Source organism: Balearica regulorum, chromosome 5 (assembly GCF_011004875.1).
Source record: "Balearica regulorum gibbericeps isolate bBalReg1 chromosome 5, bBalReg1.pri, whole genome shotgun sequence".
Taxonomy (NCBI): Eukaryota; Metazoa; Chordata; class Aves; order Gruiformes; family Gruidae; genus Balearica; species Balearica regulorum.
This window is the reverse complement of record NC_046188.1, coordinates 13,721,851-13,737,016: the sequence shown is the minus strand read 5'-3', so window position 1 is coordinate 13,737,016 and position 15,166 is coordinate 13,721,851. Positions and strand designations below refer to the sequence as shown.

Below are 15,166 nucleotides of genomic sequence, written 5' to 3'. Positions count from 1 at the left end.
GTGTTGGTGTGAATTAAGGTTAAAAAAATAAAAAAGGATTAATTTCCTGTTGCAAAAGGAAGTTTGTTGTGTTTTGGTGTTTTGTTTTGGGGTGGGTTTTTTTGTGTGATTTTTTTTCAATCGTCTCAGAAGGTTTCATGAGAAAGATTCCCTTTGAACATCAGCCAAAGATGGTAGAAATTTTGCTTGGTCTTGTGCCATTTCATGGCACATACTTATTAGCTAACACTTTAGTCAGCCAGTGTGACACAACAGCCAGTCTCTATTTTCTTGCTGATATTGCACCAGCCGCTGCAATATGTAGAAAATTTCCCACCCATACGACACCCCCAGCCATGTGATGGTGACAATTCGGCATTGAGAATATCATGAATTTTTTCACTTTGCCTGGAAGCAGCTCCCAGAAAAGCAATATTAAGCAGTGGTGTTTAATACAGAGGTCCCGAAGGTGCCGGTGGCTGCCGCAGCGTGCCTGGAGCCGCTGGGCAGGTTGGCCGGTCCCTGCAGGAGCCGGGAGGCTGTAGGCTCCCAGGCTGCTCCTCCTGCCCCTCGGCAGGGGACTGTGTCTTTGTCCCCGTGGCTGGAGGGGGCCCGCAAGGACAGCAGCTGGGAGTGGATGTTGGGAGAAGTGGAAACAGCACCTTTCCCCGCACTTGGCGCGTACAGACTGTTAATGAACTGTTAATCACCAGGTGTACCAAGGAAGGGCTACTGAATAACCCAGTGGTTTTTAGCAGCTACATTGCTATCTCTCTAGATAATATTTTACTTCTAGTTTTCAGTTTTTGCTGTCCTTGCATGATGTTGCGCTGGAATAAACTGTTCTCTCCAGCAGAGAAAGTTTTCAGGGAAGGACACGTAAGAAATTATAGGAAGCAGGTTGCTAAAAATCCTTTAATTTCCGGTTTCCAGAAACTCTGAGCTCTCACATTGAGCTGTGATATACGTCACCGACACATCAGCCCATCAAAACATGCACTTCAGCGAGAAATAGGTTCTTGTGAAATGTGCAGGAGACTTAGTACTGGGGACTAAAGTCTTCAGCTGCTCTGTGAAGCTGACCCAGGGGGGCAGCAGCCGTGAAATTTTCTTTTCACTTTGCTGCCAATGTGCCTTGTCTCTGACCCGGGGAAACCTCTTCGAGAGGAGTACAGTTCAGGTCACGACTTGGCAAGCGCTTCATTGCATCAGGACTTTGTTTGCCACGTTCACTCTGGGCAAAACCTAACCTCTCCTACATAAATGTGGCAGCTCTCTGGCACGAGGCTGTTGTGCAAAAATAGGCAATATGGCATTTTCTAGTGTTTTTGGTTCTCCTTGACCAGCAGGTCTCTCTCTGTGCTTTTCTCTTTCCCCTGCTGAGATCACCACCCTGTGCTGGGTGTATATTAGGAAGAAAAAATCAGGTGCTGGACCAGTCTCCTGGCAAAACCCATCCCCCGTTTCCTCTGTGGGGCAAAACACTGGAGTATGGGCAGCAGCAATAATGATTCCTGCCCTGCCGCTGAACTCAGCAAGGAGCTGACATTGGAAAGGGGGTTGGGAGGCTGAGCAAGAAGTGAAGGAGCAGAGTTCCTCCAGGGGCTGGGAAAACCACCCTGGGGTCTGAAAGGGAAGCAAACGCTTTGTATGTGCTTGGATTTATTTCGGGGCTTCACCATGCGTACACACAATAGCGTACGTAATAACTCATGGGGATCTGGGTAGAGGTTTAGGGTCAACTGTGTGGGTCAGGAAAACCAAGGAAAATTCCTTGGTAAGGGCACAAGAAATTTTCCTTGATGGAATGGGGGTCTGCTCCATTGGAAGGGGGAAGGGTGGGCTGGGATGGGGGGAGGAGGCATCTCGTACCCGGCCACCTGTGCCTCTTCTCCATGCCGCATGGCGAGAGTGTCGCCTGGCAAACAAGTGTGCAAGGCTGTCGTCTGGGGTTAACAAGTACAACGGGGAATGGCCCCTTCATAGCCAGCGTTACCCTGCAAGGCACCACCCCCTGTGATTTTCCAAGCAGAAAGGCACTGGGAACAGCAGCTCTGGCGCAGCGTTGCAGGGCTTCACGGGATTACTTATTCACTGTGTTCCTGGAACAGCTCCAGGCTTCCTGTCTCTGTCTCCAGTGTACAAATTCATCAAGTGTCCACAAGGCTCACAATCCCCAGAGGCAAGAGAAGGCAGCAGGAAGGCGATTCATACTGCAAATCACACTGTCTTGGAAGGACCTGCGGGGCTCTGGAAAGACCAAACTGGTATTCTCCCTTCTTCTACTTCCCTAACGCTTTATCAGGGTGATTAAGGCAGCAGACTCAGTCTGGATGGATTTCATTGCCGGGGCCATTGGAGGTAAATACATAAAGTGGTGCTTGTTGATGAAAGCAGATCGCTGTGTTTCCTTCTCGTTCAGCTAACGGGCAAGTCTCAATGGTGGAGCTGAGAGTCTTTTGATGGGGGCTGCTTGTTAAAAGGGCATTCTTCTCTATTAAGTGGAAAATGTAGTCAGAGCAGGTTCACAGAGCTACTGGGGAGCTACTGGGGAGGCAGGGCTGGAATTTGGTCAGCTGAGGTCATTGCCCTGCAATCTCCTCCAGTTGAATCGCAGCAGGACAGGGTGAAACTCTGATTGGGAGCGATAAAATGGAATATGTTGCATGCAGATACAAACTGGCAGGTGCCCAGACAACAAAACCTCACGTGTCTGGTGCCTGGGGGGCCTGGCAGGCTGTCGGGGTGGTGGCTCTGGGGGGCTGAGGATGTGATTTGTGAGACGGGAGGTGTGGTGACATGGCTTTTCACAGTGAAGAAGGTTTATCTTAGGTTAAGATCTATTTGCAGCTGTGATAGTAATTTCAGTGCAGGCATGCTACATAGCAGGCTTTCATTTGGGAGAAAGTAGGTTAGTTATATATAAAAAAAGTAAAAGGAGACAAGTATGATTTAATTCTAGACATTTTTAGAGCATGAACTGCTCAAACCCGTGTTTGTTTTAAACAACAGAATGTAGCCACTGGTTTCATTTCTGTTCTGAAATCTTGTCAGATTTAGTGGAGTATCAAATACCAAGACAAGAGCCTTGGGGTCACCACTGCCAGAAAGGCCAGGTAAACCTGCCAGATGGCTGAGATGCCCAGCCCAAGCCTGCACGTCAGATCTCACTTTGAGATCTGCTGAAATTTGGCAGTTTCCCTCTGTCGTCCTGGTGCAGATGTGCATTTCCTGGGAAGGACCATGATGAGTTTTACATTGTAGCCCCTTACTGCTCATCACCCAAAATGTGCAAGTGAGGTGAGGTGTGGTGTCTCAGCAGCATCCAGCCCCAGAGGTGCCTGTTGCTCGGGGTGTTGTCCTTCCCGGGGTTCTGGGGGACCCTGCTCAGGAAGGACTGTTCATGGGAGAGGGGAATATAACCAACCCCTCCACAGCAGCTTGCCTTTATCCACCTCTTTCCTTGCTGACTTTAAAGTACCCATTGGAGACTGTAGCCCTGGCAATGGGACATCCATCCTGGAAGGATTCACCAAACCTTCTCTGAGCTGTCCCGTTAACGACCAGGCTCAGCTCAGCAGGGCAGCAACGGTTGCATTCACTGGTTGGACTTCTTTGCTTTTGTTGGCACAGTTGTAGTTGAGCCAGTTAGGGATAAACTTCTTTTACAAGGGAATGTGGAGAGCTGAAAACACAGTTTCAAAGTGGCCGTTCACCTTGGCATTGCGCCCCTGCTCCTGCGTGAGGCCATCATCTGTGTGGTGCTCTCCTCTCTGGGCACCAGCATCGTGTGCCACCTGGCCATGCAGCAAACATCTCCCATGGGTGCCCTGGAAACAGGCTCAGCCTGGGAGGATGCAGCTGCGACCAGAAAAGATTTTGCTTGTTTTAATGCACTTCACTGACCCCAGGGTGTCAGAGAGCAAGATTTTCCATCCTGTCATCTGTGTCCAGCTCAGGGCTTTCCTTAGAGGGAAAAGGCAACTTTTCACTGGCAGACAGGAGTGTTTTCTGGCATGCTGTTCCCTGCTGGGAGCTTGCACATAGACATGTGCAAGGTACCTGGGCAGGGCTTCAGGGCCATGCTTCCTACCCCGACATGGGACAGCTTCCAGGGGTGGGACAGCTTTCCTGCGAGAACTGGGATGTTTTTGGTGTTGAGCTTATTTCATGGCTTGTGTTTGTTAGAGTTGAAGCAGTTTCTGTGTTCCTGAGGAGGCTTCAAACCCAGCTGAAATGCATCAAACAACTCAAGAGGCAACACAGATAACAACAGAGTTTCTGTTTAGAAAACTACGTTCTTGTGACCTTGATCTGTTTTCAGAGTGTTTTGGGCAAAGCGTGGCTTAAGCACTTCTGAAAACCAGCAGAGATGCTGTCCTTTTGAATCACATGGAATGATCCAGCCTGACTCAGGTACCTGCACAAATACTGTGCGTCTCCCCTGAGATACTGCTTCTGTGGCCATGGGACAAGCTCAGCATCTTCAGCCCAGGGAATAGTGACCTGCTGTGACTCCAGATGGAACCAATGTGAGAGAAATACTTTTAATTACTGGGGAGACTTTCAATAACCTCTAAATGGGGCTGGATGTTGTGGAAAGCAGCTCATCTATAAGGATGTCCTTCCTGGCCAATAAAGCTGAGCAGGAGATTGGACTGGAGACCTCCCGAGGTCCCTTCCAACTTGAATTTTCCTATGATCCCATATGCATCTTCTAGCCCTGCTACTGTGGCAGCCCAGGCCATGGCAGGGGATGAGTATTGATGATCAGGGCTACTGATGGCTAGAGGATGACTTGACCCTTGTGCCAGGCATAAAGGTTTGGGAAGGGGAAGCTGAGGTTCACCCAGCACTGACCTGCAGCAGCAGTAGAGCAGCAGGGTCTGCAGCACGGCCGGGCTTCTCCACATCTTACTGCAAGGTTACACACCAGTCACATGCAGTCCAAGGGTAGATAAAATAGTCCACCTATGGAGGGAACATGCTGTGTCCTTGTCCTTACGGCTAAAGCAGCTCCTGCTGGCCACTGCCAGGGTCACATTACTGGATGGAGTTCAGCTTGTTTAGGATATGGGGCACTTCTTATGTTCCCAACTCGTCACAAAACAAAGGTCTTTGGAGGTTGCTGTCTACCCATCCAGCGTTTGGACCACGATCCCCGCTTTCCCCTGGGTCTCTCAGCAAGGTGTTTGCCAACAGCTTGGAGCAGTTGCAGCCCAGTGGGCTCCATATGGCTGCAGCTTGCACTCTGCTGATTGCCATTGTGGTGGCCACCCTGACAAGATGCCTCCATATTTGAATTGCCTGGTTGAAGTGGCCTGACTCGTGAAGAGACTGTGAGGATTCCAGTTTGGTCCCTGCCGTGTGTGTGTAGGGGATGCCACAACCTCTGCTCAATACCTGAGAACATTTTACATAAAGTAGGCATAAAAAATGGCTCACTACAACCCAGTGAAGATCATTCACCTGATTTTGCCATTTATTTTCGTCACAGCCAGTGCAGTGTTACTGAGCAAGAGTCCCACAGGATCCCTCCCCAGTATGCATGCTATGTATTTCTGGCCTTGTTCGATTCTATTGTGCGAACAGGGCATGTGTGAGTCATGCTGTCTTTGTCCCAGGCTATTTATATTGCATGACATCGTGCAGAGCCCTTCTTTCTCAACCTTTGATTGACTTGGCTGAGCTCCTCAGCTCTGACAACTGCTCCGAGTGCTTTGACTCTTAAGGAGCCCCGTGCATAGCAGGTTGAGGTTGTTCAGAGGTTTGGGGGATCACGTCTCCATCTTGGTGGGAGCAGTGAGAAATTTACTCCTATGGTCTCCTCCCAAGTGGAGATGTTCGGTCCTTGCTGGCACCTAGGACTGAGAAGCAATGGGAAACAGGCTGGTTTGGGGAAAACCTGCATTATTTTGTCTCTGTTTCCACTGTCTTTGCATCTTAATGTGTGAACAGGACAATTTCTCTGGAAGACACTTATTGTTGAACACTGACCCAAATTAGCCTTGGTACCTGATGTGCGTGAGCTCCTACCTTCCTGAGCTGGTGGAGCAAGCCAGGGCTTAGACATGCAAGGCACACGGTGCCCCCACATCGCCAGCATCTGGTCAGCCACATGTGCTGCCTCTGGGGTTCAGGAAGTCTGAAACCGATGTGATGCCAAATCCTCCTGGCTGGGACGGGGCTCTTGGGCCAGGGGACCGCACCTCTGAGATCAGCACTGTCATGCTGACATACGTGCTTTCCTTTCCTGGCTGGCGGGGCCCGTGTTTGCAGTCTGCCTCTGGCCGATGGCCGGGAATCTGGGACAGTGCGGATGGCCCCGGGTGACTTTGTGCGTTGTCACTCCACTCGGACCAGAGGCATTGCCCCTTCAAGCTGTATTACTCTGCCTGTGTATTCCCCCATCGCCGCTTGTCTTCCAGCCTGATCTCATTTTGGTTTTGAAATACAGAAGGTGGCTTCTTGGCCCATTTTTCTTCTTCATTGCTATTTATCTGGTGGCAGATTAGACAGAGATTCTTGCAGAACAAACCTCATTTTTTCTGCAAGCAAGATGATGTTAGCTGTTTTCTTCTGAGTAATGCACCTTGGGATTTTCTCCTGGTGACTCACACCAGCAGCTATTGCTTTTTTCCAAAATGTAGTAGAGCTTTCCAGAGCTCCCAAGCACCCATGTAACCACAGGTGAATATGCCTAGTGAAATAACCCACACAGTGACTACATTTTTTAAGTAACTTTTTGTATCTTTTTTCTTTTTTTTTTTAAAGAAGGACTCAATGAAAGGTAGTTTCCAACTTGTGAGCCACCAGGCATACACTGTTGCTATCTATGACCACCTGGCTCCTGAAGGGCTCATCCAGCACTTCTATGAACTTGATCTCTGTCTAAATAACTCACATGGACACAGCTCCATTGTCCCCCAGCCTGATTTCCTCTCCGGTGACTTGGCAGTTGATGCCCTGGGAGGAAGTTAGTTGGTCAGCCCCTTTATCATCTGTTGTATCTGCCGATAGACGCTTTTAGATCGGAGCAGGGAAATGCAGTGAGGTAAGGGCAGGGATGGTGGGTGATTGATTTGTTGCCGCAAGCAAGAGAAGTCTGTGTTGGAGCTCTTTCGCTCTCCTCATCTGCCATTAAGGCAGTAACTTTGTCTCGTAGGATTGATGTGTTTCCAACTCCTGTGGCTATTTTAAGGTCTTGAAATGACCCCGGGTGTTGATAGAGGATTGACAAATCCCCCCTCAGCACGCTGGACATGCCGTCATCGCTGCAGGCGGGGAGTCGCGGTCAGCTGGCGTGCGGGGCATGCTGGTGAGCAATGCTGGTTTTGCGCACGCCCGGCACTAATCCCTCGCTGCCCCTTAATCCTGCTGTGCCCCGAGGGCGGGTGGCCTCACCGCAGAGCAGCACTGCCGGTTGTGCTGCGTCCCGGCATCACACCAGCCTGACAGGGCTCCAAGCAACCTTTGCTTTTGCTCCTTGCTCTGCTTTTGCAGCAGTCTTCGGTGCACGTAGGGGATGTGCTTCAGAGGCTTAGTCCGGCATGGTGCTGTGGACCCTAATGTCCAATGAAGTTCTCACCCAGGGCTCTAGATGTGCTTTGTAAGCTTCAGCCAGGACATGTCCTGTCCCTGGCATGCAGGAGGCAGCAGGAGTACCTCTCCTCTCTTCAGGACAGATTGCTGAGAACCTGTAACACGTGAGGACCACCCGTCTTTTATAGATGTCCTTGTGATCGCTGCTTTTATTCCTTAATATTTCCAAGCCAAGCATGGAGAATGCAAATTGCTCCAGAGACCCTTTTGTGTGATTGGGGATGCTCTGCACCTCACATGAGGGTGCTTGGCCGTAGTCTAAAGACGCTTTACTGCCTAAGCTGGGAGGGGAAACAAAACCAGTCTGATACCACATAAACTATCCCTTCAACCTTCCTGCAGCAGTGCTCTCAGCGTTTCCCCCAGTCCCAGCTTGTACCACGGTGTAATATAATTTCTCATTTCTCATGATGCTCAGATTCCTCCTCTGAGGATGCCTTGGTCATGTGGAGAAATCTGCACATTTTGCTCTGTCATTCTTGGCTGAAACATTGTCACTGTACATCGAGAGAGGTCTGGTGCCAAGCACAGCAGGGCTCTGAAGCTGCATTTTTCTGCCGTTCCTCTGGTGACTTGCCACGATGGGGAAAAATGGTCTGTTGTGACGTCTGCTGTTAACCATCTCCAATACACTCTCTGTTTCAGGTGGTCTGAGCACAGCAGTGGGTTATCCGCTGGACACAGTGAAGGTACAGGTTGGAGCTTTATTTCTTGACTACACACTGAAAACAAACAGGCTCTTCTTTTGCTTTTTTCCTCCCCTTTTTAGAAAACTAGTCCCATGACAGTGTTTTTAATCTTTGTTAAAATCAACATATTTCACTTTATTTGGTTGTGGTTTTTTCCTCTTAAAAAAAAAAAAAAAGTAAATTGTTTCGTGATGCTACTTTATGGCTAATTAACTGGTTTGCTGCTATGGCATTTGTTGATTTTTTTTTTTTTTTAATATCTGATGCCTACATTTCAACGTTGACCCTATGCTCCTAGGTGAGAATTCAGACTGAGAGGCATTACAATGGGATTTGGCACTGCATTAAGGAGACATACAGGACAGAAAAGGTAGGTACCTCTCATCGGAATTGCTGATACCAGTATGGATGCCTTGTTTCAGAGAAGCAGAGCTGCCTCTGTCAGTCTGGGGAGGACAGGCAGCAGTTGCATACAACCGTTTGTTGGGAGAACCGTCTGGATGCAATTCAGCTTTGCCGAGCTGTAAGATGGAAATAAGCTTTGGCTTAGCAATGTACGACTGGTGTATTTGGGCTTCTCCATGCCATTCCCTCTTTTCTCTCTGTTTCCCACTAGATTCAGGGATTTTACAAAGGTATGTCTGCATCAGTTCTCACAGTATCAGTGATTTCTTCTGTTTCATTTGGCACGTACAAAAACTTCCTTTGTACAATCTGCAAGCTGCGATACGGGGCTGCAGACGTGAAACCGTCTAAGCTGGATGTTTCTCTTGCCGGAGGAGCTGCCGGTGCTGTCCGGGTAGGTACACAGCCCAAAGGGAAAGCACAACAAGAGATCTTGTTCACAAACACAGGAAGCTAGAAAAGCAGTGAATGTTTTCTGCTCTGCCCACACCGCCCCCTCGCTGGTCCGGTCCTTGGAGTGGCCAAGTCCTGCCGGGCAGCTCGTGCCAGATTTGGTTCAGAGCGACGAAACACTTAAGAACACTCTATTAAGAATGACATCAATCTTGGCAGCAAACACAGAAAAAGGAAGAAAAACAACCTGAGCAGCAAACTTTCCAAGCGGCTCTGACAGTATGTTTATGTAAGAAAGACATAACTCATTGTTTTAAAGCACAGGCCAGTGTTTTGACGGTGGCTGCACAAGCCTGGTATGATATCGCTGTAGGAACGGGCAGTACGCAGCGTTGCCTTGTCAGGACTCACAACTCCATGTGTCATCACTGACAAGTGATTCTGCCTGGCAAACGTGCATGATCCCAGGACAGAGAGGTGATGCTGAATCCAGGAGCAGTTTCCCATAAGGAGATGGATTTCTGTGAGCGTCTGCAGGTCCTGCGAACGTGGCAGAGCTCACCCTGGCTCCCTGATGCCGTGCTGGGCAGAAACATGTGCCCGGTCACAGGCAATCCTCTTACAGATCAGTCCAGATGGTCAGGTTTCTAGGTGTTTCCTAGCAGGCAATGACTACTTAACACAGGTTAATTTTTTAAAGTCTGTATGGCCTTGGTTCCAAATACAGATACATACAAGATACTTGATGTATGCTACCCTATAGCTGAGGACATCCCCTTTCCATGCCTAAGTTGTTACAGGTATTTCATATCCCCTGTTGATTTCTGCCTCACCTTCCGCTCTGCACAGTGCAGCTCACACGTGTGTCCTGCTCCTGCTGCGAGGGATTTACCGCAGACAGAGGAGGCTGGAACTTGCTGGCAATATTATTGCCTGAAAAGGTGGGAGACAAGGAATTTGCAGGAGGCGGATCAAAACACTGCTTAAATGTGAAGGGTTAAAGTACCATCCTCTGATGTTACAGGTTGTGTTGATGACCCCTAGTGAAGTGGCCAAAGTTCGCATGCAGACCCAGAGGAACCCACATCCTTCCGTCGCATCTCCCCAGCCTGTTTCCAAGCCAAAGTATCGAGGATCTCTGCACTGTCTGAAGGTGATCGCCAAGGAGGAAGGTTTTGGGGCTCTCTACAAGGGCTGCTCTGCATTACTCTGCAGGGACTGCTCCTCTTCTGCAATATATTTCCTTACCTATTCTGCTCTGTGCGACTGGCTCACACCAGCCGGGACAAATAAACCAGGTGGGTATCGGACAGCATCTGGCCTTACCTGCAAAGACGGCTTATTTAGTACCACGCTAAGAGGGAAATCAGGCTCTCGGCAAACATCACCTAGTAGCTATAAAACCTCACCCGGATCCGGTCCTCGCGCAGGGTTGCTGTGTGCTTGCTTCCTGGCGTCATGGGGCCGTTTGTGCCCACCCGGCACAAATGCCAGCAGCCTGCATGTGAGGGCTTCGCCAGCACGACCTTGTCCCTCAGCAGCTACTCCTCTCCCTGCGGGAGGGGTGTTTATGGCACACTCTGGTGCCTAGTATGCGGGTATGAAATCCTCTTAATGCAGAAATAGGATATGTAACTACAAATGAAACAGGGACAAACCTCCCAGGAGCCACCATGGAGGATGGATCAGGGTCAGCCCAGAGCTTGAAAGTAAAGTCCAGGTGCAGAATGTAAACATGCTTAAGTTTCCTGGTTGTGATTTGGCTCCAAAAAACAGCTATCCACTTTGAGAAAAGATCAAATAGGTGACATTCATCAAAAAAACCACGTTCCTGAGAATTACTAAATAAGTAGATCCAGCTGAAGAAGGTGTGAGTGCTCTCAGGTTGCACATCTAGTTTTGTGGTGTTAACACAGATGCTGCCTCTGCACGAGCCAGTACAATGTACGCAAAAACGAATATGGCCTGAAATTGAGAGGCCATACAATTTGTGTGAGGTCACTGAAAACTCACAACTGCAAGAGCTTGACAAAACAACTGCTGAAAAACATGAAAGTTAACCTAGTTAGTTAACAAATCTGAGATGCTTGCAGCCGTTATCAGTGCAAGGCTTGAGTTAACGGCTTCGCTCCTGCAGGTTTCCTCGTTGTGCTGCTTTCTGGTGGTTTTGCTGGAGTCCTGGCCTGGGGATTAGCTACTCCCATGGATGTCCTCAAATCACGGATGCAAACAGAGGAATCGGACCAGCACAAGTACAAAGGCCTCATCCACTGTGCTAGAGAAAGCGTGAGAAAGGAGGGTGCAAAAGTGCTTTTCAAAGGACTGGGTTTGAACTGCATTCGTGCCTTTCCTGTGAACATGGTGGTGTTTGTAGCGTATGAAGCTGTACTGAGATTTACAGATCACTATTCTATAACAGATCACTGTAACAAAAAATAACTTGTGCCACTCTGTTCAGAGGTATACTTTGATTAGTTTGGTTTTTTTGTAACACAACATCCACAAACAACTGCTGAACGCCTTCTCCTTTGACGGACACGGTAAGAAGCATGGACATTTCAGCACAAAGCTGGATGATTGAAGGCTTTGTTTTATTCTTATAGGATTACAAACTCATCATGGAGTCTTGGACTTGCATACAATCTCCAGTTTATCTCATTAATGTAATTAGACTGTAGCTGCTGCTTGGGCTCTTGAAACATTTGCAAATATTCGTGTTCTAAAAAGCTGCTTGTCTGATCAGAGATTTTAGTAAAGGATTCATTTTGTTTTCTACTGGCACAGAAAACGATCTTCACAACCAAGGCAAGAGCTAGGGGGAGTTTGTGTAAGATTTAACACTACCCAGTGTGTGCTCTTTACATGCAATGCCTGCATTGCATTCACCGAGTTAGTTACTTACATTATTTGTGTTTCAGGATGCAACTTTTCCTTCCCAGCTATGATTTTCTTAAAGAACTCTACAATTATATCAGTTTGGTAGCAGCTGTAGTAAGAATCTGCTTGTGGTTTCCTGTCATTATTTAATGAATGGCAGAAATAGTCTTAGTAAACTCTAAAAATAGAGTTTACATAATCGCTATAATGACCTCACTGAAAATGAAATGAAATGAGATTCCCATAAACTATCTGATTTTTTCTCCCTGTGCAAGCCTGAGCCCTACAGCACCGGTCCCCTCCTGAAGGCTGACAGCACCGCAGCTCTCTGGAGCTTGGCACAGCTTTGGAGGCAATCTGTTCTGCTCCCAGAAGGAGGGTAGGAATAGATGCAAAACCTCTTTGCTTTTCAGAGGAAAGGCTGACGTAAAATCTGTATGCTGGAGGGTTAGGCAACTTAAGGGAGAATTGCAAAGTTGTAGGGTATAATTAAGATTTACTGCTTTTAAAATGTGTGTACTCTTCTCGCTTTACGGTGTTCAGAGCAGCCAAATGGGGTTTTTTTGTCGAAGGTACATTTTGATAGAATTTCTGACTTTCCTAACAAGTATTTATTTCTCACAAAGCTATAAAGTTTCATCAGTGTGTCAGGTTAAAAAAAAAAACAATCCACACTGTTGCTTCAGAAGGAAAGTTCCTAAAAACAGAAATCCTTTAATTTGCTCATTATCCCTCAAGAGCAGCATAAATGTTTTGTATCTCCATTTTAACCTCTGGATGAAGACATCTGTAGCAGACTGGATCCTGCCCCTGTCAGATTCTGTTGTAAGTGAGGTTTTTGGAGGGACAGAGGAAGAATATATTTTTAAAGGTGTTCTCATATTCAGGGTTGATGCCCTTCTTGTCCACAGCCACTTTGACCAGTTGATACCGTGGCATTGACTACACTGACAGTAATTTTGCAGCAGACAGAACTTGTCAGCTACTCTGGACATAGAAAAAAGGATCTTGCACTAAAAGGACAAGTTTAGAAATTTCACGTGCTACTAGAAAAGAATAAAGGTGACCTCTTCCACTCCAGAGAGCAAGCAGTAAAAAGCTCCGGAACTGTCCTCCTGAAATCTAAGCCTTCAACTGACTTTTCAACATGTTCGCAGCCATGCTAGCAAATCACCATTATAATAATTCTCTCAAGAATCTATCCAGCTTTTGCAGTTGATCCAAGAGCAGGGTTAAAAAACCAGGCAGGTGCAGAGTATGTCACCTTAAAGGGGAGTGAAATGAAAGACCCAGATTCACTCCCAAAGTGCTTACGGCCTCAGCAACCTACCACCCCCCCGTTACATCTTGGGGCACCAGCACCAAACTTCCTTTGCTCAGAAAGTCCTTAGAACAGAGGATTTAAGTAAGTCCTCAAGATTTGGAGTTCCTCTTAACGTGGTTCTCAATAGTCTGCTACTCTCACCTCTTTCTACAAGGGACGCATTTGATCGAGTGCTGTCCCAGCTGGGTAGTCCCAGCTCTGCCTGGATGTTTTCTGGAATCAAACTCCTTCATGCTGTATTATTCTCAGCCGACCTTGTTCTCAGGCATTACATCCTCTGAACAGAGACAGTAAAAAAAAAAAAAAAGCCTGCAAATCAGCCTAAACAACCATTTCTTGTGTTGATACCATCCATGGTCAGCCCAAGGTTTGAAAATAAAGTAACTAACTCAGCTTTCCTAATAGGCTCACACATTCAGATAACTAAAAGTCTCCTCCTGTGGGTGTAACTGAAATACAGCTGGTTTCAAAAACAGGAATTACAGATGAATTGTAAAAATGCGTGGCAACAACAGCGGAAGCCAATGCAAGGGGCTGAGAACTGTAAGCCTCAGGGTATTCAGCACCATGTGAAACCAAGTTCTCATGTGGCCTGAACAAATGCCACCCGAGAGGTAAGTTCTATCTTCAGAGAGGTAAGTTATTTCAGGGAGGTAACTGCTTTGCAATCCACCCTGTTCACAAGCCTTTACTGGATACAAAATATACAGAGTGTATGGGTGACAACCTGCCTTAGAGTAAGAACTCACAGCTAATTCACACTGATAGAAACTACCAACAGGTACAGGAATTGGCTGAGTACTGTAAACACAGGCACAGAAATATGAACCACTATTTGTTTACTGACATGACACATTGTACATATTATGTACTTCACTGTATACACACCAAGCTGGGTGTTTTGGCTTCTGGATTTCAGGACTTGACTGCTTTATTTTATTTGTTTGTATTATCCTGACCTTCAGCTACTCTGATAATCACAGAACTATTTATTCTGATAAATTAGCTAGCTGAAGGCCAGCTAACAGAATAAAGACTTCACAATTGCTGTGCTGATACTGGGTTTACGTTGCTGTAGGGTCTGCAGCTTGTGATATAGATGATTTCTTTCAGTAACAAAGTTGATGGCTTTGAAAAAAAGAAAATTTTCTTTAGAAGGCAGATTCTGCTTTATGTTTTCATGTTGCTGAGAATTCCTGTTTTCTCTGACAATGTTTATGAATATCCAAGTAGGTTTCAGCACACTGTCTTGGCTTGCCTCAGTGGCTGTGGAAGAGTCATGTGAAGCTATTCACAATCATCTGCTCTGCAGACAATGGCAACTGCGGAGTACCGCATTTCCACCAAGTCTTTATGCCAAACCTACTGAAGCATCATTGTAAACGGGTCACAACGTAAACGGGTCACAATGACCTCCCCCTATTTCTGAGCTGGCTGCTGTCCACTGGCAAATTCAACATCCAGTCTTCCTTGCAGCCAGTCACTCTTTGGAAAACTGACCCTTATTAGCGTGCTCTGGGAGCAATTCAAAGTCTACCTGGTAGGACTGGTAGGTGCCCTCCTTCACTAGAAAGGCACTGGACATCAGAACAAGCACCAGCTCCAATAGATGACTAAATCAACACCTAAAAGGGTAGGAAGAGAGGTTGAAAATAGAGTGAGTGTAAATTAAGCCTTTTTTTTTAAAAAAAAAAGGGGTAACATCACAGAAGTTTCACACAGACTTTTATCTACATTTTTATTGCAGTGAGATGAACAAAATATGAACAAAATAAAGACAAAGTAATGAACATTGCCTGATAACCTTCTTGGACATTTCACGCATGCTTTTGAGGACTGCCTTGGCTTGGCTTTTAAATACCTCTGGGCCTTGAATTGCAACAGATTTAGGAATTTG

The 15,166-nt window shown here is 47.1% G+C and overlaps 1 protein-coding gene across 4 annotated transcripts; it reads left to right on the top strand.

The window, feature by feature from the left end:
- The first annotated feature begins 1,953 nt into the window (after nt 1-1,953).
- On the top strand, nt 1,954-15,059 carry SLC25A47 (solute carrier family 25 member 47). Of its 4 annotated transcripts, none has more exons than XM_010303567.2 (6): nt 1,954-2,340; nt 8,227-8,270; nt 8,569-8,640; nt 8,887-9,069; nt 10,093-10,366; nt 11,206-15,059. In XM_010303567.2, exons 1-6 carry the CDS (start codon nt 2,313-2,315, stop codon nt 11,505-11,507), a joined length of 903 nt encoding a protein of 300 aa, XP_010301869.2. In that variant the 5' UTR covers nt 1,954-2,312; the 3' UTR covers nt 11,508-15,059. The 4 variants fall into 4 exon arrangements, with proteins under 4 accessions (XP_010301869.2, XP_075609665.1, XP_075609666.1 ...); XM_075753550.1 differs by having other exon boundaries at nt 2,064-2,246; nt 11,206-14,414; XM_075753551.1 differs by lacking the exon at nt 8,227-8,270 and having other exon boundaries at nt 2,104-2,340; nt 11,206-11,841.
- The last annotated feature ends 107 nt before the right edge of the window (nt 15,060-15,166 follow it).

Bases quoted from the DNA above. Each gene is read 5' to 3' on its own strand.
- SLC25A47 (XM_010303567.2), top strand. From the start codon at position 2,313: ATGGATTTCATTGCCGGGGCCATTGGAG. The intron at 8,271-8,568 runs GTACAGGTTGGA...CTATGCTCCTAG, and splicing joins ATCCGCTGGACACAGTGAAG to GTGAGAATTCAGACTGAGAG. The intron at 9,070-10,092 runs GTAGGTACACAG...CTGATGTTACAG, and splicing joins GAGCTGCCGGTGCTGTCCGG to GTTGTGTTGATGACCCCTAG.